The 26,957-nt window shown below is 38.3% G+C and overlaps 1 protein-coding gene across 1 annotated transcript in view; it reads left to right on the top strand.

Moving 5' to 3' along the window:
* The window catches only part of DSG2 (desmoglein 2), a 49,582-nt gene that overhangs the window by 12,441 nt on the left and 10,184 nt on the right, over positions 1–26,957 (top strand). The window contains exons 2-11 of the mRNA XM_012447289.2: positions 7,042–7,077; positions 8,601–8,735; positions 11,826–11,987; positions 12,129–12,273; positions 13,398–13,564; positions 16,077–16,214; positions 16,328–16,513; positions 20,774–21,039; positions 25,209–25,351; positions 25,869–26,096. Of these exons, the coding sequence (XP_012302712.2) occupies positions 7,042–7,077; positions 8,601–8,735; positions 11,826–11,987; positions 12,129–12,273; positions 13,398–13,564; positions 16,077–16,214; positions 16,328–16,513; positions 20,774–21,039; positions 25,209–25,351; positions 25,869–26,096 (1,606 nt within the window). The remainder of the gene's footprint in view (positions 1–7,041; positions 7,078–8,600; positions 8,736–11,825; positions 11,988–12,128; positions 12,274–13,397; positions 13,565–16,076; positions 16,215–16,327; positions 16,514–20,773; positions 21,040–25,208; positions 25,352–25,868; positions 26,097–26,957) is intronic.

Raw genomic sequence — 26,957 nt, 5'->3', positions numbered from 1 at the left:
GTCCTGACCCTAGTTATTACAGTAGCTTCCAATCAGAGAATCATGGTCATGGTTTCTTAACCTGGGCACTTTGCCATTTGGAGCCAGAGTACACTTAGTTGTAAGGGCTATCCTGTGCATCGTAGGATATTTGACAGCATCTCTGGTTTCTACCCACTAGATGCCACTGGCACTCATCTCCTCCACCTCGAGCCCAATCCTGGTTTAACAACCAGAAATGTCTCCAGACATTACCAAATATATCCAGCGGCAGGAGGAGCAGGGCAGGGCAAAACCACCCCTAATGGAGAGCCACAGGTCTAAATTAAGGATGTGTTCTGTGAGATACAGGGTCTGAAGGAACCAGATTCAAATTATTTAGGAAGCAGTGGCTGAGATCTTAACTGTTTGCTCAGTCAAATAAACAGTTCTACAATTGACAAAATGTTGGTGCAGTTCTTTTTTCTTTTTGTGCAACGGATGAAGCAAATATTTCAGTCCATCACACCTTACTAAAAACAGGCTACTGCAATAGGTGCTATAACAATGCAAACAGTGGAACCCTATTACCTAAATTCCAAGACAACCTTGACTTTAGGATGCACATCCATTTTTTAACGTTTTAGTGTAACATACAGAAAAGTGCACATATCATAAGTTCACTGAATCTTCACAAACTGAAAACACAATGTCACCAGTAACCAGATGAAGAAACAGATTGCCAGCATCCCAGAAGGCCCCTTGGGCTCCCTTCTGTCCCTGTGAGCACCCTAGATAGCCATTGTCCCGATTCACAGCACAGATTAGCCTTGCCTGTGTTACACTGGCTCCTTAGATGCACATCAATTTAATAATAGCCTTTTGAGAGAAGAAAAGAAACATTACATTAAAGATATACAAAACCTCTAATAATGCATCCCAGTTCCTTAACTAAAACCAACCGATGCCTCCCAAATTTTTATCTCTAAGCGTAACTTCTTTTCTGAGCTACTCTTATATCCAACCAGCCATTCACACAGAACACATAAAAACAGCTCTTACCTCCCATTTCACCACTCCCTCAACACCACCCCCTCTCCTGCCCCACCTTCAACTTATCCCCTCCATCTCCCCATTCTGTCTCATCTCTGGAAATGGTGCCTTCACTCACCCAGGTGTTCAGGCCAAAATTCTAAGGGTCATCTTGACTACTCTCACCCTCATTCATTCCATTCACAGGTCTCTGTTGCCTCTGCCTTCAAAATAGATACTAAAGGTATCTACTTTCTTCTTTACTACAACCCCCAGGGTGCAAGCTAGTGTTATCTACTGTGTGCACTTCTGCAATGATGCAGTGACTACCATCTGGTCTCTATACATTTGTTCTTGCCCCTTTATGACCCGTTCTCCATACGGTAGCACCAACGAGCTTTTTCCAACACAAACTGGTTTGTATCATTTCCAAACATATAAGCTTCCAGTGGCTTCCTCTCACATTCAGGATAAAACTCAAGTCCTCTCCTTGCCTGGGTACTGGCCTATCCCTCTGACATCATCGTCACTGATTCAGCACTGCATGGCCTGGGTGTTCTTCCTGCAGGGCTCTACCTAACTGCCTTCCTCATACCATTCCAGTCTCTGTGCAGATGCAGCCCCTTCTGAGAGTTTTCCCATGCTTCTAAATCGCTCTCTACTATCCTGACCCTGCTTTAATTTTTTTTATATAGCTCTTATCAAAAGCTGATCTGTCTTTGTCTCCCCAGTATGTAAGAATCCAACAGGGTAAGAACACTTTGTTATTTATCATAACCTACAAGCTCAGAAAATTGAGGGTATGAATTAATTCGAACTTGCAGAAATGTTAAGACAAGGACCACGCAAGACTTAGAACTGAGGAAATGTCATCATAAATTCTACTTATTGAATGACAGTCACTGCAATAGTTACATTTTATGTATTTCTTTAATTTGCACATCAGCCCTGGAAAATGGATGTATCCTAGTGAGGCTTTCAGATGCAAGTAACAAAATCCAGCTAAAGCTAGGTTAAAGTAAATAATGTTTAATATCTCATGAGAAGAGGTCTAGAGAGAGCGGCTCTGTATTTGAACAATTCTGTAACTTCAAGACTTGATGGTTTCAGTTTGGCTTCGCTAGCATTTTGTTAGCTTTCCCCTCATGCTCACAACATGGCTGTAACTATTCCAAATGTCACGTCTTCACTCAGCAATCCCCAAAGGCACTTAAAAAGGGAGGTTATGTATGCGCTTCTCTTCTAATCAGTGAGGACAATCTTTTGTAGGGTCTCCTGATTTCCCATTGGCCAAAATTCTCTTACACATATATGCCTAAACCAGCCACTATCAAAGTAAACAGGCATATGTACCATGCTTTGTCATACCAGTCATTCAGCTCCATGAGCTGGGCAGGGTCTACCCGAGAGTATATAATAGAGTCTTAAGAACATTGAAGATGACAGAAAGTGGCAAGAAGCCAGACAATTGAAAATGTGTGTCACAGTATGTATTACTCTCCTGTTACAGATAAGGAAATTCAGACTAAAGCAACTTGTCTGGCAGAATCTCCTCCCCAGTTCCCTCTGACCTGAGGATGGGCTAGACTTAATGACTCACTTCCAAAGAATGGAGTAGGGAAAAATAGTAACTTTACAGTGGAGAAACTGCAATCACTACCTTAGTCCATGGTGTCATGTGGATATTGCATACCAGACAGTATCGTCACATACTTTTTATAACTAAAAAGGGCACTTCAGCTCTGTGATGTTCTTTCCAAAAACGCATAATACTGATCTAATCAGGAGAAAAACAGCAGATAAACCTAAACCCAAATTGGAGGACACTGCGCAGGATACTTAGCCAGTATTCCTCAAAACCATCAAGGTCATGAGAAACAAAGACTGGGAAACTGTCAAAAACCAGAGGATACAAAGGAGATGTGATAACCAAATGTGGAATCTAGATTGGATCCTGGGACAGAAAAAGAACATTAGTGGGGGAAATGGTAAAATCAAAATAAAGTGTGGAATTTAGCTAACAGTGCATTAACTAAATGCACCAATGTTAATCTCTAAATTTTGACAAATGTACAGTAGATATTTAAGATGTTAACATATGGGGAAAGTGGAGACAGAAACTCCTAGTACTATCTTTACAACATTTGTGTAAATCTAAAATTATTCCTAAGTAAAAACATGTTTTTAAAAAAATGTGTGCTAGGTAATTGTTGAAACTGGATGTTAGTTCTATGGGTGTTCATTGTATTATTTACTCTGCTTTTATACATGTTCGTAATTTAAAATTATTTTAATATTAAAAATGCATACATTAATGAAATATATTTTATGAGTTTCTGCCTTCAAGATATTAGCAGTCAAGAGTGACAGAAATTCTTGTGCTGACTACCGAAACAATAATGAATAAGGCAGAATTTGTTGACTTGTTTGTACCTAAACAAACACATGATATTTCATGTTACATTCTACAATCTTTCTACTCAAAATTCGGTGCAAGAAACCACACTGCTATCATCTGAGACCTTGTTAGAAATGCAAAGTGTAAGGCTGACCTCTAGACCTACTGAATTGGAATCTTCATTTTAACAAGGTCCCCAGCGAACAAAATACACATTAAAGTTTAAGAAGCACTGTTTGTTACCATGTGATTTTCTGCATTTCTGAGCAGATCACATCTAGAAAGTAAATTCCAATAAAAATCCAATGAAGATGCTCATATGATGATTTTACTTTTGACTAGAGGACTATAAATTACTTCCATTTTCTCATATCCTAATAAAATACATGACATTTGGTCAGAATAATAATGAGTTAAAATAACATGTAATATTATACCCTCTTGCTAAGACCAGTAAGATTGTAGGGAAGAATAAAAGTAGCAAATACTCAGTCCAGCCAACTCCTTAATATGGCCTGTATCAAAGAGAAGTGTCTGATGGTTAAAAGGATGGGCAAGATTCTTACATTAAATTTTAAGACTGTTCCCTGATGATGTGGACACTGAGACCTCTCCGATCCAGGCACTGATTTTTCCCTTCAAAAATTCCCACCCAGGCAACATGCAGAGAAAAGTGATCTATCCCAGCATCGTTTTCCCTTTCTTTTCATACCATGCCACCTTTGAAAATATGTAAATTTGGGGAGCACCACTTTGGTTAGAGACATCTCTGGTCATTGCTAGCTGGGCAAGTTAATAGTAAACAGAATAAAGAAGAGATCATATATCTGATCATAAAATAGAGAATTGGCCGTCATTGTTCATCTGCCTCAGAGAAGTGCATGCTAGAAGCTGAACATCTGCTCTCCTTGAGTTTCTCTTTGGAATGGAGAGCGAAGAACCTGCAATGACAATGGAAAAGAAAGAAAGAGGCTGAAGGATTCACATGTGGAATGGACCCTACAGGAAGCTTTCAAATAAATGCAAAGGATGTGAAAGAGACTGAAATTTTAGGGAACTCTCTGTTTCCCATGATGTACCAACTAGGGCTTCATGGATTTATGTGACCATGCAGATGGGAAAAGGCAAACAACTGAGACAATCTACACCAAAGACAGAGTCCAGTGAATTAATGCATCAGTGGAAGGTGGAGTCCTGGGGGCAATGCATATAGACAATAATTTCAGTTTGGAATTATAAGTAAGAGAGGGATATAGAGCAATAGGTCGTTAACAGAAACAAGAGAGGGGTCTGGTTTTTTCAGGATAAGGAAAACCTAAATATATTTGGTTTGCCAATCCGAAGAAAATGAATGTGTTGATTAGCCAATAGAGAAGGAAGATAAAAGGTCAGTGGAAGGATCAGGTTCTTTGAAGATAAATGTGAGAGAACAGTAGAATTGCAAATAAAGGACGCAAATGGTGGTTCGCCTTAGAAAGGAGTCAGGACACCTCTTCCCTGGGGAAAGAAGGGAAGGAGAGGATGCCTGAAGATAGCCTCAGTCAATATGTGGGGTCATCTCGTAAGACTGAGTAGGTACAGAAGTGTGACTAGTCATCTCCTGAAGTTTGGAATGCCTATTGTAGAAATACAATAAGGATAAGGCAACAACAAGGCGGCGATATAATTTATAGTGTGAGCACACTTTTGAGGATGAAAGAGTGGCTAACAGATGGAATGCCTCACAGCAGTTGTCAACCTGGACTCGTCTGGGCAAATGCAAACATATGGTCACACTAGAAAGGAACCACCACCCCGTGGAAGGAGCAGCTATTTGAAAGCATGAATGTGTAAGGGATCCATTCAGCCACTGTGGCCTCCTCTAGCGATGTTCCCAGTACGTGGTCAGAATTAAAGAGAATGCTGGTTTGTAGAGTTGAGAGGAAAAGTGAGGCAGAAATAGCAGAGTCATAAAAATCATGAAAATGAAGGCTCCCTGGTGATCGCTGACATCTTTGGAGTGGCAGGCAGTCTGCTAGCACTCTCCAATAGAATTGTGTGCAGGGATGGAAATGTTTTCTGTCTGCCCTGTCCAAATGGTAGCCCTTAGCACACGTGGCTGTTGAGCAACTGAATTATTCATTTCAAATAATTGCAGTTAAAATTCAAATAGCCACAGGTAGCTACCATATTAGAAAGTGCTGGTTCAGACTGAGCCAAGCAAAGAGTGAAGCCAGCAGGGAGATTAATGGACTGTCAGCACAACAACATGACTGGAACTGGAGGTCATTATGTTAACTGAAATAAGCCAGGCACAGAAAGGCAAATACAACATGTTCTCACTCATATCTGGGAGCTAAAAATTTTGATCTTATGGGCATAGAGAATAGAATGATAGAAGCCAGAAACTGGGAAAGGTAGTGGGGAGGTGGGGGAAGAAAAGAAATTGATTAATGGGTACAAATATATGGTTTGATAGAAGAAATAAGACCTAGTGTTTGATACATCAGCAGGGCGACTATAGTTTACAATAACCTATTATACATCTCCAAGCAGCTAGAAGAGAATTATTTGAATGTTTCTAGCATGATGAAAAGACAAGTATTTAAGCTGATTGACATCCCAAGTACACTAATTTGATCTTTACAAATTACGTGAGTGTATTATCACATGTATTCCAAAATTATGCACTTCTTTAATGCATCAATTTTTAAAATAATTTTTTAAGTGCAAAATATTCAAAAAGCTAGATGGGAATTTATTGGGCAAATTTAAGAATAAGCATAACTGCATTTAGAACAGTATTATGTCATGATGAAGTCCTAAGTATGACAGTGCCAGTGAAGAACCAAAGAAAAGAGTTGATGGGACTGAGGATACTGAGGAACCAAGAAGTCAGAAGATGGGCTGTCCGTGTGTGTGTGTGTGTGTGTGTGTGTGTGTGTGTGTGTGTGTATGCTCACACACCCACAGGGAGTTAGCTGGGTGTGGGGTACATTACATACTGGTGGCCTTGAGGAAAGGTAAGCAGGTCCTGGAGAACACAAGATAAAAACCATAGGATGGGCCGGGCATAGTGGCTCAGGCCTGTAATTGCAGCACTTTGGGAGGCTGAGGCAGGTGGATCACGAGGTCAGGAGTTCAAGACCAGCCTGGCCAACATGGTGAACCCCCATCTCTACTAAAAATACAAAAATGAGCGGGGCATGGTGGCAGCCACCAGTAATCCAGCTGCTTACAAAGCTGAGGCAGGAGAAATGCTTGAACCCAGGAGGCAGAGGTTGCAGTGAGCCAGGATTGTGCCACTGCACTCCAGCTTGGGCAACAGAGCAAGACTCCATCTCAAAAAAAAAAAAAAAATAGGATGAGGAGAAAAGATGAGAGAATGACTAAGATTTCATAAAGCAGATTCTTTTGTTTGTTTTTTAAGATACAATTTTCTGGAGGAGTCAGTATGGATCAAGGAGAATATAGATTTATCTTCTGGCATTGGTCATTAGGGAAGGCAAAGGGAAAAATTAAATTTGTTTCCTCTTGACAAAGGATAGTAGTAGTGGTTACATTTTTTTTTATGTCTATAATATTCAATGTGGTAGGTTATTTATGAACAATGTTTTCACACTGAATTGAGCAGTAAATTGGCTAAGTATCAATTAAATAATTTTATTTTACAGATCTGCTTTAACGTTGGAAGTGGACTTCACTTACAGGTGAGGAAACAAGGGATTGTTTTCTGCCCTTTGACTCAGGAACCTTAATTCCATGGCAAACAGGTTGGCTGGGCTTTACTAGGTTGAAAACACACATTGTATTAGACCCAGCCATTTCCATTCAAACAAGTGCAGAGGAGCTTATCCAGGGGTGATCAGTGCAGCAGCTTTTGACAATGTAAATATCCACCAATAGGTGAATATTAAAACCGTTTATGGTACATGGAAGAATGTTCATGATGAGGTGCTGAATGAAAATCAGTGGGCAAAATAAGATATATAGTATAAGTCTATTTTATAGCAAAAAGACCTTTATACATCTATGTATACATGCATAACTGTATAGTTATGAAAAATCATAAAAGATATTAATCAAGCTGTTAACAATGAATACCTTTTGAAGTATAAGTGAAAAAGTCATTTCAATTTTTTGTCATAGAAAATTTTGTACAAGAAAAAAAATCAATGACCTAGTGATAACCAGTGTAAATATTTTGAAGTAAAATACCTATTACACAGACAACAAAATGAGTAAAATGACAAAACAAACCTAATATAAGGATTATTTCTGATCTTAAGATTTCAGGTCAGCTATATTGAAATTTTTCCTGAATAAAATATATATTTACCTATAAAACTCAACTGAAAATTTACAAAACAGTTTTCTGCCTAAGGTTCAGAAAATGAAATGGGAAATTTAATTCTTCATTCAATCCTGAAAACAATAAATTTATTAAATGACAGTTTCCCTAGTTTTAGTCAAATTTATATCAATAGATTACTAAGATTTAGTCTTTAAAAAATTTAGTAATTTATTTTTAAACCACTAACCACCACAGAAAAATGAGACTTTATTTTCAGTTAATAAGAAAAAACGTTTTTGACATGATCTGTTATTTCTTACTTTGCCAATTTGTAAGGCTACCAAATGATTCTTTAAACTTTTCAAACTCTTACGCTGGGAAATCATTTCTTACAGTTAAAAACAAAATTCTACTGGCTAGGAACAGTGGCTCAGACTTGTAATCCCAACACTTTGGGAGACTGAGGCAGGTAGATCGGTTGAGGCTTGAGTGTAAGTTCAAGACCAGCCTAGGCAACATGCTGAAACCCCGTCTCTACTAAAAATACAAAAATTAGCCAGGTGTGGTGGTGCACACGTGTAATACCAGCTTCTTGGGAGGTTGAGGCAGGAGGCTGCCTTAAGCTGTGGAAGTCAAGGCTATCATGAGACAAGATCGTGCCACTGCACTCTAGCCTAGGTAACAAAGCAAGACCCTGTCTCAAAATAAAAAATAAAAATAAACCCTACTGCTTTACCTGCTTAGAGACAATCTCTTGGGGGCCTATGTAGTTTGCTGGAATATATATATATTTCCTTTTAGAAAATGAACCCTCATAGGAAATATGAAGCATACCTTAAAATTTGCACGATTTAAAAGTTTAATATGTTATAAGACACCATACTACTGTTTTAAGTTTATGACACATAATACATTGTTGGCAATATTCTATTGTTGTAGGTCTTAAACACCAGAAATGGAAATAATCTGCTTCCTAAACATCCTCATTTAGTGAGACAAAAGCGCGCCTGGATCACCGCCCCTGTGGCTCTTCGGGAGGGAGACGACCTGTCCAAAAAGAATCCAATTGCCAAGGTACCTCCTAAAGAGGAACGTGAAATACATACATATGACTAAAATGCGGTACGAAAGGACTTTTATGGCTGCTTTAAGGAAAGTTACATAATGTGCTTACTGAATTTTTAAATATTCAGGATACATCTGAAAATTAGCAGAGCTTACTTTTCAGCATAAAGTATCAACTTTAAGATTTTCTTTCCCATTCCGGAAGATGCAAAATCTTGCATTGGCAAAAATATAAATAACTTTGAGTTTTGATTTAACCAAGAGTAAAGGGATCTGGCACTGGTAACATGGAGTGTTCAGTGCTCAAAAGATGTTATAAAATGTCATTTTCAAGATGAACTGGTGTCTCTACGAGGTAGGGTGACCATCTTCATTTGCCTGAGACAGTCATGCTTTATGCCTGTTGTCCTGGCTTATAATATCTATGTTTTCACTCTCAAGGGGTCCAATTTTTTGATAAATTATGTGATAATGTTGCTACTCTGTATTTCAATGACATGCACAAACATGAACCCTTCATTTTTTTTTTTTTTGTTCCCAGGGGGTCTTATTTTTTTTTTTTTTTGAAAGAAAGAAAGAAAGAAAGAAAAAAAATGAAGAAGAGGAAGAAAAAGGAAGAGAAAGAGAGGGAGAGAATGGGAGTATTGCTTTCTTGCCCAGGCTAGAATGCAGTTTAGTAATGGGTATTGAAAACCTCTTTTATACCAATAATTATACTTGATGTAGACAGGAAGGAATAAGGGAAGAAAATAACAAACAAGCAGCCAACCAATATTTCATTTAAACCTATGAAATGCTATACGATTACTGAGGAGTGATTTACTTCCAATTATGTAGTCACTTTTGGAATAGGTGTGAGGTGGTAATGTATGTTTTGTGTATTTGAAGTGGAGAGTTCTGTAAATGTTTATTAAGTTTACTTGTTCCGGGTCTGAGTTCAAGTCCTGAATGTCCTTGTTAATTTTCTGTCTCGTTGATCTATAAAATCGTTAGCTCTTCTTGTTACATTGATCCATTTGCCATTATGTAATGTCCTTCTTTGCCTCTTTTGCTCTTTGTTGCTTTAAAGTCTACTTTATCAGAGGCGAGAATTGCATCTCCTGCTTTTTGTTTATTTGTTTATTTTTACTCTCTGATTCGTTGATAAATCCTCCTCCTTCTCTTTGTTTTGAGTCTTTGTGTATTGTTGCATGTGAGATGGGTCTGGATGCAGCATACCGATGGGTTTTGGCTTTTTATCCAATTAGAATATATATATAGGTTTAATACTGGCATTTGATGCTAGCTGGCTGTTTTGCCCATTAGTTAGTGTAAATTTTTCATTGTGTTAATGCTCTTTGCTTATTGATATATTTTTGGAAAGGCTGATATTGGTTGTTCCTTTATATGTATAGTGCTTCTTTCAGAAGCTCTTGTAAAGCAGGTCTGGTGGTGGTGAAGTCTCTAAGTACTTGTTTGTTCTCAAAAGATTTAATTTTTCCTTCGATTATAAAGCTTAGTTTGGCTAGATAGGAAATTCTGGGTTGAAAGTCCTTTTCTTTAAGGATGTTAAATATTGGTCCCCACTCTTTTCTGGCTTGTAGGGTTTCTGCTGAGAGATCTGCTGTAAGTCTGATAGGTTTCCCTTTATGGGTAACCTGACCTTTCTCTCTGGCTGCCCTTAGTATTTTCTCCTTCATTTCAACCCTAATAAATCTGGCGATTATGTGCCTTGGGGTTGGTCTTCTTGAAAAATATCTTTGTGGTGTTCTCTGTATTACCTGGAGTTGAGTATTACCCTGCCTTGCCAGGTTGGGAAAGTTTTCCTGAATGATATCCTGAAGAGTATTTTCCAACTTGGATTCATTCTCTTCGTCACATTCAGGTACGCCTATCAAACGTAAATTAGGTCTTTTCACATAGTCCCATATTTCCTGGAGACTTTGCTCATTCCTTTTCATCCTTTTTTCTCCATTCTTGTCTTCTCGTTTCATTTCACTGAGCTGGTCCTCTTCATTGATCCTTTCTTCTGCTTGATCAATTCGACTGTTTAAACTTGTGCATGCTTCGCGAAGTTCTCGTGTTGTGTTTTTCAGCTCCATCAATTCACTTATATTCTTCTCTAAATTGTCCATTCTCGTTAACATTTCATCAAACCTTTTTTCAAGGTTCTTAGTTTCTTTGCATTGGGTTAGAACGAGTTCTTTTAATTCACAGAAGTTTCTTATCACCCACGTTTTGAAACCTGCTTCTGTTATTGGAACACACTCGTAATCTATTAAGCCTTGTTCCGTTACTGATGAGGAATTGCGATCCCCTGTAGAGGGAGAGGCATTCTGATTTTGAGTATTCTCTGCCTTTTTACGCTGGTTTCTTCCCTTCATTATATATTTATCCATCTGTCGTCTTTGTAATTACCGACTTTCTAACTAGGTCTCTGAGCTGACGTCCAACTTGTTGATTCCCAGCGCCGGAATCTGAGCAATCCACTGTGCCAGCCAAAATAGCGGTGTTAAGATTGATGGTGCTTTTCTGCCCGGGAATCTCCGGACTCTGCACCAAGAACTGGCGCGCTGAGGTGCCAGCAAAACCGCCACGCCGGCCACAAGAGTCGCCCTGGCGACCCATGGGGCTCCTCTGCTGGGAATCTCCTAGTCCGTGAGCAACAAATATTCGTCTGAAAGTGTGGCGTCCTCTCGTTCTCTGTGCTTTCACTGGGAATTACGAGCCTGAGCTGCTAGTGATCAGCCATCTTGGATCTCTCTCCACCCATTTTTTTTTACCCCTAGAGCTTTCCTTTATAAATTCTACCCATTTTGGTAAGTGATGCTATAATTCTATCCAATTTTTCAAGCCAAAAATGTAGCACATTCTATCAGTGCAATTCCAGAAATGTATTTCAAATCTTCTCTTCAACTTCTCTTCAACTCCACTGCCATTCCCCTAGTCCAAGTCATAGCATCTCTGGCCTATATTACCAAAGAACTTCAGAAGGAAAATTGTCCATAAAAATATTTACCTGTAAATTATAGAGAATCACTTATCAGGCTTTTGACTAAGATCAAATCTAGTAAATTACAGAGAGTTCAACCTGAAACATTCCTGTTATTTTTCTGTTAGATACACTCTGATCTTGAAGAAGAAAAAGGACTAAAAATTACTTACAAATACACCGGAAAAGGGATTACAGAGCCACCATTTGGTATATTTGTCTTTAATAAAGACACTGGAGAACTGAATGTTACCAGCATTCTTGATCGAGAAGAAACACCATTTTTTCTGGTAAGAAGAATAATTTTACATTTATTAGTTTGTAGCTTTTCTTTTGTAATAAGTAGCATATGTTTTTTTTTTTCATAGTATGGTAATTCCATTTTCTTAGCTTGACTCTAATCTTATTTATTATTTATGTCATGATTTCAGCTAACAGGTTATGCTTTAAATGAAAGAGGAGTCAATATAGAGAAACCCTTAGAGCTACGCATTAAGGTTCTTGATATCAATGACAACGAACCAGTGTTCACACAGGATGTCTTCTTTGGGTCTGTTGAAGAGTTAAGTGTGGCAAGTAAGTGGTTTTTTTTTTTTTTAATGAGTAAATACCTAAGATTACTTTATCCCCACTGTAAATAAACACTAAATTTCATATCTTAATGAAACTTGAGTATTACCTCCAGAACAAATTGTAAGAAACCTTTCACTCTAGATTCAGAACTGCTTTCTTTATAAGTTTAAAGGACTTTACATGCCATTGTTTTTACCCTCAGTACAGATATGGTATATTAATGTGACAGATAAGGTCGCTGTAGCAACTACTCAGCTCTGCTCTCTGCAGGAAAGCACCATAGACAATATGTAAACAAAAGAGCCTAGCGGTGCTCCGATAAAACTTTATTTACAAAAACAGGTGGCTGGTGAGCTTTGGCCCTACAGTTTTGGCTATAGTTTGCTGACCTGTAACTTATGTTATTTTTACTCTAAGGTTTATTCACATTGTTCACACAGTGCTCTTCATGAGGACTCGAATGAGAGATTTCTTTTTGATTATGGTATCAAGACTAGTTGGCCGGGTGTGGTGGCTCACATCTGTAATCCTAGCACTTTGGGACATCAGGAGTTCAAGACCATCCTGACCAACATGGTGAAACCCCGTCTCTATTAAAAATACAGAAATTAGCCGGATGGGGTGGCAGGTGCCTGTAATCCCAGCTACTCAGGAGGCTGAGGCAGGAGAATCTCTAGAACCCAGGAGGCGGAGGTTGCCGTAAGCTGAGATCGCACCATTGCACTCCAGCGTGGGTGACAGAGCAAGACTCCACCTCAAAAAAAGAAAAAAAAATAGTTATGCTTCTGATTTGTTTGTGTCTTAATAAATATCAGGATCATGTACCTGCTCATGTTACTTTCTTTGTATTGGCTACTAATACTATTATAAACAAATCTGTCATCTTACATAGCAATTTTTCAGGACTCCACTCTCAGCCTTGCCTTCATCCTGTTTTTCCTACTGTTAGATTCCATTCATGCTTATGTCCTTATCCAGTTGAACCTTATATTGTGGTCATCTGTATGTGATTTTTAATAAGCACCTGAAATCTTTTTTGGAACAAGGTAAAATTATAAATAAAATAACGACAGGTAAGTGTGCTTAAAGTTGAGTTTCATCTTGGACATCTTTATTTCTAATGCCAGATACACTTGTGATGAAAATCAACGCAACAGATGCAGATGAGCCCAATACCCTGAATTCTAAAATTTCCTATAGAATTGTATTTCTGGAGCCTGCTTATCCTCCAGTGTTCTACCTAAATAAAGATACAGGAGAGATTTATACAACCAGTGTCACCTTGGACAGAGAGGTAAATTAATATTTTATGTTACCCATCTTTAAACACCCTTTCCTTTCCAGTTTCTCCTCTCTTTTTCTTTTCTAATTTTCTTATTTTGTTCTATATTCCTTATCCATAGAATAACTCTTGGAATTACTCTCTTTTAGGGATATGCTGTCCAATATGGGCCATTAGCCATATGTGACTATTGCACGCTTAAAATGTGACTGGCCCAAATTGTAATGTGCCACATGCATATTGACTTTGTAATATATGCACCAGATTTGAAAAACTTAGTATTAAAAAAAAATGCAAAATATGACCTTAATTTTTTTGTGATCATTGCATGTTAAAATAATGTTTGGATATCATGGATTAAATAAAATATACTTGTTTAAAATTGTTATCACATATTTCTTTTTAAAATGTGACTACTTGAAGATTTAAAATTACATAAAGACAGCAGCATTCTAGGACCTATCCTATCAGGATACTGTTTACTAAAGATTCCTAAAACAACATTTCTCAGTTTGCAGTTCTCTAGTGAAACATTAGGAGTCTCCTCCACTGCTAGTACATAAGAGGCGGTGAGGGAAGGGGTGAAAACAGGAATCCTAGTTAGAGAATAAAAGTATTTGTAATGGAGAGAATTACTCTAAATCCCAAATTAAAGGAAAATTTGAATAGGTTTTCTAGGAGGCATTTCTTGAACACTTCACTTTATTATTTCTAACTTAAAGGGAATTTCTTTTTTTTTTTTTTTTTGAGACAGAGTCTCACTCTGTCTCCCAGGCTGGAATGCAGTGGTAAGATCTTGGCTCATTGCAACCTCCACCTCCTGGGTTCAAAAAATTCTCTACCTCAGCCTCCTAAGTATCTGGGATTACAAGGCGCATGCCACCACGCCTGGCTAATTTTTATATTTTTCATAGAGACAGGGTTTCACCATCGTGGCCAGGCTGGTCTTGAACTCCTGACCTCATGATCTACCCTTCTCAGCCTCCCAAAGTGCTGGGATTATAGGCATGAGCCACTGTGCCCAGCCTCAAAGGGAAATTTTTAAATAAAAAGGGGTTATAGAAGATTTTTTCAATGCTATATACGTAAAGGTTTTAACAGCGTACAAGAGTAAAATGATATTGATCCTAAAGTACACTCTTTGTCATCAAATAGAAATCATCCAGGTGCACTATGTTCAGTATTTCTTAGAAAAATGATTTAATTCTGCCCAAATTGTGCCCAACATGCTTAATGGGATGTTTATAAAATTAAAGAATATGATTACACCTAAAATTCTACTCTACACCTTTTCACATAGAATTAGAATGGAAAGGTGCTACTTTGCATCAGTAGTGTGATATTTAACAAACTGCTGTTTCTAAAGGACAGAAACTTTCGCCAATAATAATGGCTGTTAACTTACTGGGCATTTACCCTCTGCCAGGTGTTATTCTGAGCCTTTTTATGGATTTACCCATTTAATCCACATAGAAACCCTATGAGGCAGATTCACTTGTTACCCTGTCTTACTCAGAAAGAACCTGAAGGTCAAAGGGATTAAGTGCATGCCCAACACAGCCGGTAAGTGACGAGACCAGAATTCGAACCCAGGCAGCTGGCTCCAGGGTCCCGGTGTCCTGTGCACTGAGTGGTTCTGCCCTATGCAGGACCCCAAGCACTGACACTACCTGCCCTCCTCAAGCTCCAGCCACACTGAACAGAAGCATAGTAAGGGGACCTCATGAAAGAGAAGAAGCGACATCTGAGAAGCTGTTCTCTAGGACACATACTATAAGAACCAAGTCTTGGCCAGGCACAGTGGCTCACACCTGTGATCCCAGCACTTTGGGAGACCAAGGCAGGAGAATCACGAGGTCAGGAGTTTGAGTCCAGCCTGACCAAAGTGGGAAACCCCATCTCTATGAAAAATACAAAAATTAGCTGGGCGTGATGGTGTGAACCTATAATCCCAGCTATTCAGGAGGCTGAGGCATGAGAATTGCTTGAACCCAGTAGGCAGAGGTTACAGTGAGCTGAGATCGAGCCACTGCACCCCAGCCTGGGCAAGAGAGCCAGACTCTGTCTCAAAAAATAAATAAATAAATAGAATCAAATCTCTGGGGAATTCTGGACAAAGTTCATTCAATTTTGCCTTTACTAGCTTAAGTTTATTTAAGAGCAGGTTTTCCTAGCTGAGGATGAAGTGCAGGACAGAAAGACCCAATTCCGACAGTTCCACCTCGCTTTCAGCAGAGAATAAACTACATTTTGAACAGTGGCTCCTTTGTGCAGACTATCTCCTCATAATATGACCAATGACATATTTAAGAATTTGACTATCTACAACTCCTGAGACTTTTCCGTTCTTCTACAGAAGCTCTGACTGCAAGTAAATAGTATCTTCACACAAATAATAACAGATTGTAAACCCAATTTGTAAATAAAATATACTGTGGTCCATGATAAACTGGACTAAAACCAGAAAGCCAGATTTGAGAGTGACTCTTTTTACCCCAGCTGGACATATTTCATTGCTCTGCAGGAACACAGCAGCTATACCTTGACGGTAGAAGCAAGAGATGGCAATGGAGAAGTCACAGACAAACCTGTGAAACAAGCTCAAGTTCAGATTCGTATTTTGGATGTCAATGATAATATACCTGTAGTGGAAAATAAAATGGTAACTATTATTCTTACAGTAACTATACCTATTCATATTTTAGTCCTAACTAAAAATATTTCACTTATATTTGTGTTTCATTGAAATAAAAATCATGTGTTCATGTTTTGCAGCTTGAAGGGATGGTTGAAGAAAATCAAGTCAATGTAGAAGTTATACGCATAAAAGTGTTTGATGCAGATGAAGTAGGTTCTGATAATTGGTTAGCAAATTTTACATTTGCATCAGGAAATGAAGGAGGTTATTTCCACATAGAAACAGATGCTCAAACTAATGAAGGAATTGTGACCCTTATTAAGGTAAGTACTAAGTATTCAAAACTGGCATGGGCCAAGTTGGTGCTGGAGAGGAATCTGTTATATTTTGAGCCCTGAACACTTACAAGTGCTTTACATGCTCAATTAACTAGCACTGCAGTTGTTTGAGAAAGGGGCCATCCCTATTTGCCCAAGTTCTGCAGTTAGGAAGTGGTCACACTATGGTTCAAATTCAGATCAGGGGACTCTAATCCTAGCCAGACAGCATGGTACTAGCATCATTACTGCTCAGCACATTTCCAGACTTTCTTGGAGCTCATGCCTGGCAATCATACTCTCATATTATGACCTCTTGCCTCTATTGAGTGTCCCCTCACTCTACCTCTTATTTTATCTACTTAACAGTAAAGAAAGGCCCATACTTTGAGAAGCCAAGGCAGGCAGATCGCTTGAGTCCAGGAGTTCAAGACCAGCCTGGGCAACATGGAAAATCCCCACTTCTACCAAAAAAAAAAAAAAAAAAACAAAAATTATCTGGGTGTGGTGGCACATGCCTGTAGTCTCAGCTGCTCAGGAAGCTTATTAAGTGGGAGGATAGCTTGACCCCAGGAGGCGAAGGCTGCAGTGAGCCATGATCACACCGCTGCACTCCAGCCTGGGCAACAGAATGAGACCCTGTCTCAAAAAAAAAAAAAAACAAGGACTGAAACAAAACCAGTAAATCCAGACCTCACTAATAACATCTAAAAGTAAAAGCTATGATAACTTGATAGTTAAGTGTGCCTAAGAATCACCTCATAAAACTATATGCCAAAAATGCAAGTTCCTAGTCTCATATTCAAAAAGTTTCACTGGGCAGCTCTCAGGAACTTGTCTTTTTAACAAAAATCCACTTGTGATTCTAATATAAGTAGTATGAGGCTCACATTTAGAAATATACTAAGTTCTTGTGCTTAATTGAATCAGTGAAGGAAAAATTGAACTAAATAGGGATATTAAGCAGTTATATCATACACATTTGGAGCTCGTAACTCTCACAGAACTTTTTAAACAAAAATTACAGGATGGATTTGTATGTAACAAAATTGGTAAGGAATAATATCAATGTATTTTAAGTGTCTTATGTTAGAATTGCCTTAGGAGGTTTTAAAATAAAATGCAAAGCTATAGCTTTCAAAATACTATTTCATTAAATTACACACAGGCAAAAATTGATTCCAGAAGTTTCAAAATTCTTAAAAAACATGATATATAGCAGACTGGGTAAAACACTGACAGTGGAAAGAGGAATAATGTAGATATAAATGTACAACAGAATACAGAAGAATTAACTTGAAGTTTCATGATAATAATTATGAGCACCATTTATTGAGAGCTAACATACGCATTTCAGCTACCTTTTTCAAAGCAGAGGAAAATTGAATAACGTTACTTCATGTTTAAAGGGAAGACGTCTTGTGATTATTGAAGAAATGGATCATATCATTCAAGACAAAATCAGTTTATCTGCTTGTGTAGAAATATAATTTTTAGTCATCAATTACAGGTACAGCCATGCCAGATACCCAAGATGGGAAAGCCAATTAATTGCACATGTAAGGAGAAACAGTCAGATATTGATGAATGACAGAGGTGCTCGCATAGAATTGTCATGTGCCACATAAGAACAGTCAGTGACAGACTACATACATGACGATGGCCCCGTAAAATTATAATGGAGCTGAAAAATCCACAGAGTAAGGATGTAAAGAAAGAAAATATTTTTGTATAGCTGTGCAGTGTGTTTGTGTTTTAAGCTAAGAATCATTACAAAAGAGTCAAAAAGTTTAAAAATATTAAAAAGTTATATAAAGAAATTACAGTAAGCTAAGGCAAATTTATTATTAGGGAAAGAAATTTTTTTTTTTAATTTAGTGTAGCCTAGGTGCAGTATTACAAAGTCTACAGTAGTGTACGGTAATGTCCTGGGCCTTCGTATCCATTCACCACTCACTCACTCAGAGTAACTTTTAGTCTTGTAAGCACCACTTGTGGTGAGTGCCTATAGAGCTGTACCATTTTTTAAATCTTTACTATCATATTTTTACTATACCTGTTCTAAATTTAAGCATGTTTAAATATACAAATATTTACTATTGTGTTATAATTACCTACAATATTCAGTACAGTAAGATGTGATACAGGTTTGTAGCATAGGAGCAATAGGTTCTACCATATAGTGTGGGTGTGTAGTAGGCTTTACCATCGAGGTATGTGTAAGTTCACTCTGTGATGTTTGCACCTCAACAAAATTGCCTGACAATGCATTTCTCGTTTCTCAAATCATTAAGCGATGCATGACTGTATTTTTAGTGTACCATGATAGCACAAAAAAGGTGATATAGTTACGTCTATCAAGAGGGATGTGGATTAAAAAAATACTGAAATGAGTATTAAAATGAAAGCAACCGAGTGAAAAAATTACAAAGTCACTGTCTCAATTACATAATGAATTGCTTCCAAATTATAAGGGCAGTAATCAGATTCCACTGAAAGGAATTTAGACAAAAAAGATATACAAGTAGCAAATACCCACATGAAAAGGTGCCCAACATCATTAGTCATAAGGGAAAATCAAATTAAAACTATAAGAGATACCACTATACCTTCTAGAATGGCAGAAATCGATGTCTTAGTCCGTTTGAGCTGCTATAACAAAATGCCATAATGTGGGTAGCTTCTTAGCAAGGAAATTTATTTCTCACAGTTCTGGAGGCTGGAAAGCCCAAGATCAAAGCAGACTGAGTATCTGGGCAGGTCCCACTATCTGGCTCACACACACAGCACCTTCTTGTATCGTCATGTAGTGGAACATCCAACAAGCTCCAACAGGCGTCTTTAAAAGAGCATTGATCTCAAGGTCTCCCAAAATCCCCACTCTTAATATCATCACTTTGAGAGTCAGGATTTCAGCATATGAATTTTAGGGGGACACGAACATTCAGACAATAGCAATCAAAAAGATTGACAACACCATTGTTTTTCTGTATATTGGCAAAAATATAGAAAAAATGGATTGCTAGTGGAATTGTAAAATGATACAGACAGTTTGGCACTTTCTTTTAAAAGTTACACAGGAGTAGTTACCCTATGATCCAGTGATTTGATTCCTAGGTTTCCACCCAAAAGAAATAAAAACATGTCTATACAAAGACGTGTCTGCAAATGTTCATAACAGCATTATTCATAATAATAAAAAAAAACTAATAGCAGTCCAAATGTCCATCAGCTGGTTGAGTAGATAAATAGAATGTGGTATATTCACCTGATGGAATACTAATGAGCAATAAAAAGGAATGAAGTACTGATACAAGTTACAACATGGATGAACCTCAAAAACATTATGCTATGGGCAGGGCATGGTGGTTCACACCTATAATCCCAGCACTTTGGGAGGCCAAGGTGGGTGGATCAGCTGACCTCAGGAGTTTGAGACCAACATGGGCAACATGGTGAAACCCTGTCTCTACTAAAAATATAAAAATTAGCTAGGTGGGGTGGTACTTGCCTGTAATTTTAGCTGCTTGGGAGGCTGAAGCAGGAGAATTGCTTGAACCTGGGAGGCGGAGGTTGCTGTGAGCCAACATCAATCACATCACTGCATCCCAGCCTGGGAGGCAGTGAGACTCCGTCAAAAAAAAAAATTGTTCATTATGCTATGTATAAGGAGCCAGACACAAAATACTACATATCGTATGATTCCATTTACTTGAAATTTTTAGAAAAGGCAAAACAATGGGGATAGAAAGCAGATTGGGATTGTTTGGAGTGGGGAGTGTGAGTGGGAACTGACTACAAACACATGTAAAGGAACTTTTGGGGGTGATGGGAGTGTTCTAAAACTGGACCATAGTGATGATTGTATTTTTTGTAGAGATGAGAACTCCCTATGTTGCCCAGACTGGTCTCAAATTTGTGGGCTCAAGTGATCCACCTGCCTTGGCTTCCCAAAGTGCTGGGATTACAGGCATGAATCACCACACCTGAACAAAATATATCTATTTTTACAATGATTTCAACAGTTAGAAAAATAAATTGGTAATACTTCCTAAACATCCTTAACATTTGTGAATATCCAGATTGACAGAGAATTCTTACTTGCTTGGTGTCAAGATAAGAGTTGGACTCTTCAGTGCTGCTCTATTTCTCATGTGTTAAATTATTATATCTAACATTAAAACTACACGTGTGTGTGTGTGTGTGTGTGTATGTGTGTCTTCTGTTTTCCCTTTGAAAAGAATTCCCTTTGGTTTTCCCTTTTAGGAAGTAGATTATGAAGAAATGAAGAATCTTGACTTCAGTATTATTGTCACTAATAAAGCAGCTTTTCACAAGTCAATTAGGAGTAAATACAAGCCTACATCCATTCCCATCAAGGTCAAAGTGAAAAATGTGAAAGAAGGCATTCATTTTAAAAGCAACGACATCACAGTTTACGTTAGTGAGAGCATGGAAAGGTCAAGCAAAGGCCAAATAATTGGAAAATTTCAAGCTTTTGATGAGGACACTGGACTACTAGCCCATGCAAGGTAAGAGAGAGACATGTGTATTTCTTTCTTTTAAATTATTTTCAGTGCCTATTTTCAAAAATCATAATGAAATATGAATAATTCATTCCTTCAAATCCAGCATTATAGTTCCCCCAAAGATCTATAAATTAAATTTTCCAAAGATATGTCTATACCTGAGAGATGAGGGGAAATTTTCACCAGAATCCACTTTCCTCAACCACCTGTGTGTAAGGAGGAAGCTGCTTTACTCATCTCTGAAACAGTTCTGGCTAGAGACAGCTAAAAGGCAACAAAGGAAAAGTTCAAGAAAAAACTTTTTAAAATCTGTCTTATTTCCAAAAAGATTATTATTGGAGAGTAAGCAGCTAACATCCACAAGATTTACTTTACACAAGTTACATAACGTATTTTAATATAGGTAAGCCAGCTTTACTTATGCATAAATCTTGAGGATGAATCTTCGTTTAAACCTACGTATTTCAGAGATTAATGAGCTTTTTACACTTTATGTTTGTCTTGATCATAGTGACCTTTACTCAGAATATATTTACTGAGAACCTACAAGATGCTCACTGTATTGGAAGAGACTGCTTGTGTCCAGTCTGTAGTGGCACCTTATTGTGTGATACTTTTACATTTTCAAAGTAAATTTACATCTTAGATCTCAGTGCCATGCCGTGGAAAGACCGTTCTCTACAGAGCTGTCATTTATGGAACTCTAGTTACTGTTACTGCAGTTGAATTTAAAGAATCCCCACCTGATATCCCAGACACAACTTTGGTGACCTCCTGCTCAGTGCCAGAGCTGCCTGGTTGCTTGAGTGTCCTTACACACCTGTGTCCCTGTCTTAGTCCATTTGAGCTGCCGTAGCAAAAATACATTAGACTGAGTCATTTATAAAATTTGTTGCTCACAGTTCTGAAGGCTGGGAAGTCCATTAAGGCACCAGCCAACAGATTTGGTGTCTGCTGAGTCTCGCTGTCTGCTTCCAAGATGGTACCATCTTGCTGCATCCTCACATGGCCAAAGGAGCAAGAAAACTCATTGGAGTCTCTTTTTGTTTTTTTGGTTTTTTAAATTATACTTTAAGTTCTGGGGTACATGTGAAGAACATGCAGGTTTGTTACATAGGTATATACATGCCATAGTGGTTTGTTTGCTGCACCCATCAGCTCATCATCTGCATTAGGTATTTCTCCCAATGCTCTCTCCCCTAGCCCTCCAGCCCCCTACAGGCCCCAGTGTGGGATGTTCCCCTCCCTGTGTCCGTGTGTTCTCATTGTTCAGCTCCCACTTATGAGTGAGAACATGTGGTGTTTGCTTTTCTGTTATTGTGTTAGTTTGCTGAGAATGATGGCTTCCAGCTTCATCCATGTCCCTGCAAAAGACATGAACTCATCCTTTTTTTTTTTTTTTTTTTTTTTTTTGAGATGGAGTTTCGCTCTTGTTACCCAGGCTGGAGTGCAATGGCGCGATCTCGGCTCACTGCAACCTCCGCCTCCTGGGTTCAGGCAATTCTCCTGCCTCAGCCTCCTGAGTAGCTGGGATTACAGGCACGCGCCACCATGCCCAGCTAATTTTTTGTATTAGTAGAGACGGGGTTTCACCATGTTGACCAGAATGGTCTCGATCTCTTGACCTCGTGATCCACCCGCCTCGGCCTCCCAAAGTGGAACTCATCCTTTTTTACAGCTGCATAGTATTCCACAGTGTATATGCACCACATCTTCTTTATCCAATCTATCATTGATGGGCATTTGGGTTGGTTCCAAGTCTTCGCTATTGTGAACAGTGCCGCAATAAACATACGTGTTCATGTGTCTTTATAGTAGAATGATTTATTCCTTTGGGTATATACCTAGTAATGGGATTGCTGGGTCAAATAGTATTTCTAGCTCTGGATCCTTGAGGAATCACCACACTATCTTCCACAATGGTTGAACTAATTCACACTACCACCAGCAACATAAAAGCATTCCTATTTCTCCACATCCTCTCCAGCATCTGTTGTCTCCTGACTTTTTAATGATCACCATTCTAACTGGCGTGAGATGGTATCTCAGTGTGGTTTTGATTTGCATTTCTCCAATGACCAGTGATAAAGAGCTTTTTTTCATATGTTTGTTGGCTGCATAGATGTCTTCTTTTGAGAAGTGTCTGTTCATATCCTTCACCTACTTTTTGATGGAGTGTCTTTTTTAAGAGCACTGATTCCATTCATGAGGGTGTAACCCTCATGACTTAATCGCTTACCAAAGGTCCCTCTCAATATTGTCATATTGGGTATTAGGCTCCAACATAAGAATTTCAGAGGGTTACAGACATTAAAACTGTAGCAGTCCCTGTGTGCCAGTGCTTTGTAAAACATTGTATTTAAGTGCATTGCCAAGTGTAGCAAGAATGAAAATGTGGAAGAAACTCTTCACCAACCCTTTTCCTTTTAGTGAATCTCCTTTTAATTCAATTCAATTTTAAATAACTTTTTTTTTCCCCAAAACAATGTTAACAAACAGCTTCCACCATGTTTTCTGCAGTGCCTTGCTGACATTCTTTGGCCCGCCCTGCTTCTCTTGAGTTATGTGGTCTAGTTTTAATTTTCTCAGCTCTGTATCTCACAAGACTATATGCCCTAACTGAATTCCCAAAATTGAGGATGAATTTTCTATATGATCATTTCTCACTGTTGTCTACAGAGAAGCTCATATGTTCAAACTAATTATATACCAATAATATGTGGCCACCTATTGAAGCTTCTGTTTCCCACCAGATTATTTACTTCTGGCTGCTGTTTGTTTCCAAGAGCCATGAATATATCAAAAGGTTGTGTGTTCTGCTTGGAAGAATAATGAACCATGCCTCTTTTATTTCTTAGTGTTTTATTATATTCTTTAGCACACGATTACAGCATTTTAGAAAGAAAAGATCTTAAAGACCAGTTCGAACCTATTATTTTACAGATAAGGAATAGACGCACAGCCAAGTTAAATTATTTTCCACACGTTCACCTAACTAATTAGTGGCTGTTATTTTGAAACATTAATAAGGGACTGGGCATGTTAGGCTTATGCCTGGAATCTCAGCACTCAAGAATCCGAGGGAGAAGGATCACTTGAGGCCAGGAGTTCAAGACCAACCTAGACAATACAACAAGACCTTGTGTCTCTACTAAAATATATATATATATATATAAATTAGCCAGGTGTGGGGGCACATGCTTGTAGTCCCCACTACTGGGGAGGCTCAGGCAGGGGAATTGCTTAAGCCAAGGAGTTCAAGGTTCTGGTGAGTTGTGATCACACCACTGCACTCCAGCCTCTTTGTCATAATTTACTGTTTTATTGATTATTCATGTGTATCACCTGTTGATAGATATTTGACATAGCATGTAAGCAGCTATGCTACTTGAATGATGTCTAGTTTTGTTTTTTAGGGGGTTTTGTTTGTTTTTTTGAGACAGAGTCTTGCTCTGGCACCCAGGCTGGAATGCAGTAGCACAATCTCAGCTCACTGCAACCTCCACCTCCCGGGTTCAAGCAATTCTCCTGCTTCAGCCCCCCAAGTAGCTGTGATTACAGGTGCCCACCACCACGCCCAGATAATTTTTGTATTTTTAGTAGAGATGGGGTTTCACCAATTTGGTCAGGCTGGTCTTGAACTCCTGACCTCAGGTGATCCACCCGCCTCAGCCTCCCAAAGTGCTGGGATTACAGGTATGAGCCACCATTCCCAGCCCCTGCGATCATTTATTTTTAAAGTTGATGTTTGTAAATGTTGCTAACACCCCCAATAAACAATACAACATAAGACTGCTCTTCTCCACCAGTCCTTATTGTGTCACTAAGTTATTCCCCAAAAGTTTAACCCAAATTCAGGGGAGACTAAATCGAATGCCATAGGACAGACTGCAGAGCAACTTAAAAACTTGGGTTAGGCAGCCCAAGAGAATCACCCTTAGTTTTATGACTTGCGTATGTTACAAGAATAAGGAAGGTCCAATTTAAGTGTGGCATGCTGTAAAAGAGAGCGGCTTTTAGGATGGTTTTATGAAATTAAAAATATTCAAAACAAATGCCTGTAATAAGAACATATTTAATGAGAAGAAAAGTAAGCCTGCAAGAGCTGTAGACGTTAGAGGTTGCCAATTCATGCAGAATTCAAAATTAATTTTTTGTTTGTTTTATGACAGATACGTAAAATTGGAAGATAGAGATAATTGGATTTCTCTGGATTCTGTAACATCTGAAATTAAACTTGCAAAAATTCCTGATTTTGAATCTAGATATGTCCAAAATGGCACATACACTGTGAAGATTTTGGCTATATCAGAAGGTAAGTTATTAAATAGATGTTTTTCTTGGTTATATGTATTTAAATTTTTATTTACCAACATCAGAAACCTTGGTTTTGATCGTGTATAAAAATCTAGTCTCAGCCAAGCAAGCACAGTGGCTTGTGTCTGTAATCCCAGCTACTCAGGCATCTGAGGTGGTAGGATCACTTGAACCCAGCAGTTTGAGACCAGCCTGGGCAACATAGCAAGACACCATCTTTGATTAAAAAAAAAAAAAAAAAGGAGGAGTAGGTAAAATTAAAAAATAGATGTTTAAAAAAAAATTTTAACAAGATGAAAAAAAGCACCTAATTTCTCCAGTAGATAAACCTGACATTTCTACTTGGTAAGTAGATTGGAAGATATGACTTGATCCAAGTTTGAAACGTATCTAGGATAGAAAATGTCCTAATTGGTTAGTACCAACTCCACTCCAAACTGGCAAGGGAATTCAAACTATGTCTGTTGTCAGCAATAGGAACAGAATGTACGTACTTTTTCTCTCCTATTTTTAAGATGATCTTAGGAAAACCATCACTGGCACCATCCGTATCGCCGTTGAAGACACCAACGACAACTGTCCCACACTGACAGAACCCATGCAGACAGTCTGTAACGACGCACAGTATGTGAACGTCACTGCAGAGGACCTGGATGGATACCCAAACAGTGGCCCTTTCAGGTTCTCTGTTGTTGACAAACCACCTGGAATGGCAGAAAAATGGAAAATAGTACACCAAGAAAGTAAGCTAAATCACTGGACTACCCTGAAATCCAAATATTAAGCATGCTAGATATCGAAAATATTTGTAAGTTGTATTTCTTCTCATAAATTATGTTTCCAATATAGTTTTTTAAAGGAGTTTTGAAATGAGGTCCTGAACCTACAGGCTTATAGTATCTTTTATATGCTTATGGAGAGAAGAAAAATCATGTAAAATGTCTTAAAGGTAACTGGTATTCTCTAAATAGCTCTTGAAGTAGTTTTGTCTGGTGAGGTGAGGAGTACCAAGCCTTTCTCAGTACCACAATCATAGTAGGTGTCTTCTAAAACTCTTGAAGTGTAGTAACAATAATTCCATTTAAAGCAGCATTTATTGAACGCTTGCTATGTGCCAGGCAAATCTGCTAGCTCATCCTATATATTACCATATTTAATCCTTACTTCTAACATTATTCCCTGATTAAAGCTGAGGATACCTTGATTTCACTGGAGGTAAGTAAAGCTCAAAGCTAGAACATGATAGAAACAACATGACAACGGGGTTGTCTGATTCCCCCCACTTCTCCATGCCAGTGGACACATATGTCCGTATGTCCATATCCGGGACATCTAGACACTGGGACCATATGATGTGTTGATACGAGTTTTCAGATGTCCTTCAGGGTGGTTTTGAATGCAGAAAAGTCTACCCAGAAAACTATTTTGTTTTAAACAATTAGGGTTCATTTCAGAAAAAATTCAAAGACAATGATCAGGTTTTTTTCTTTAAATTTACAGCTTTATTGTGTTAAGTCTAGCAAATGTTCGAAATCATTTTAAGAGGTTTTGAATAATGTTTAGTCCAATTAACAAATTAAACACCATCAATATTTTAAACTGTA

This window comes from Aotus nancymaae, unplaced genomic scaffold (assembly GCF_030222135.1).
Source record: "Aotus nancymaae isolate 86718 unplaced genomic scaffold, 86718_ANA_hifiasm-v0.15.2.pri h1tg000020l, whole genome shotgun sequence".
In the NCBI taxonomy this organism is placed as follows: Eukaryota; Metazoa; Chordata; class Mammalia; order Primates; family Aotidae; genus Aotus; species Aotus nancymaae.
This window is presented reverse-complemented; position numbering and strand designations above follow the sequence as displayed.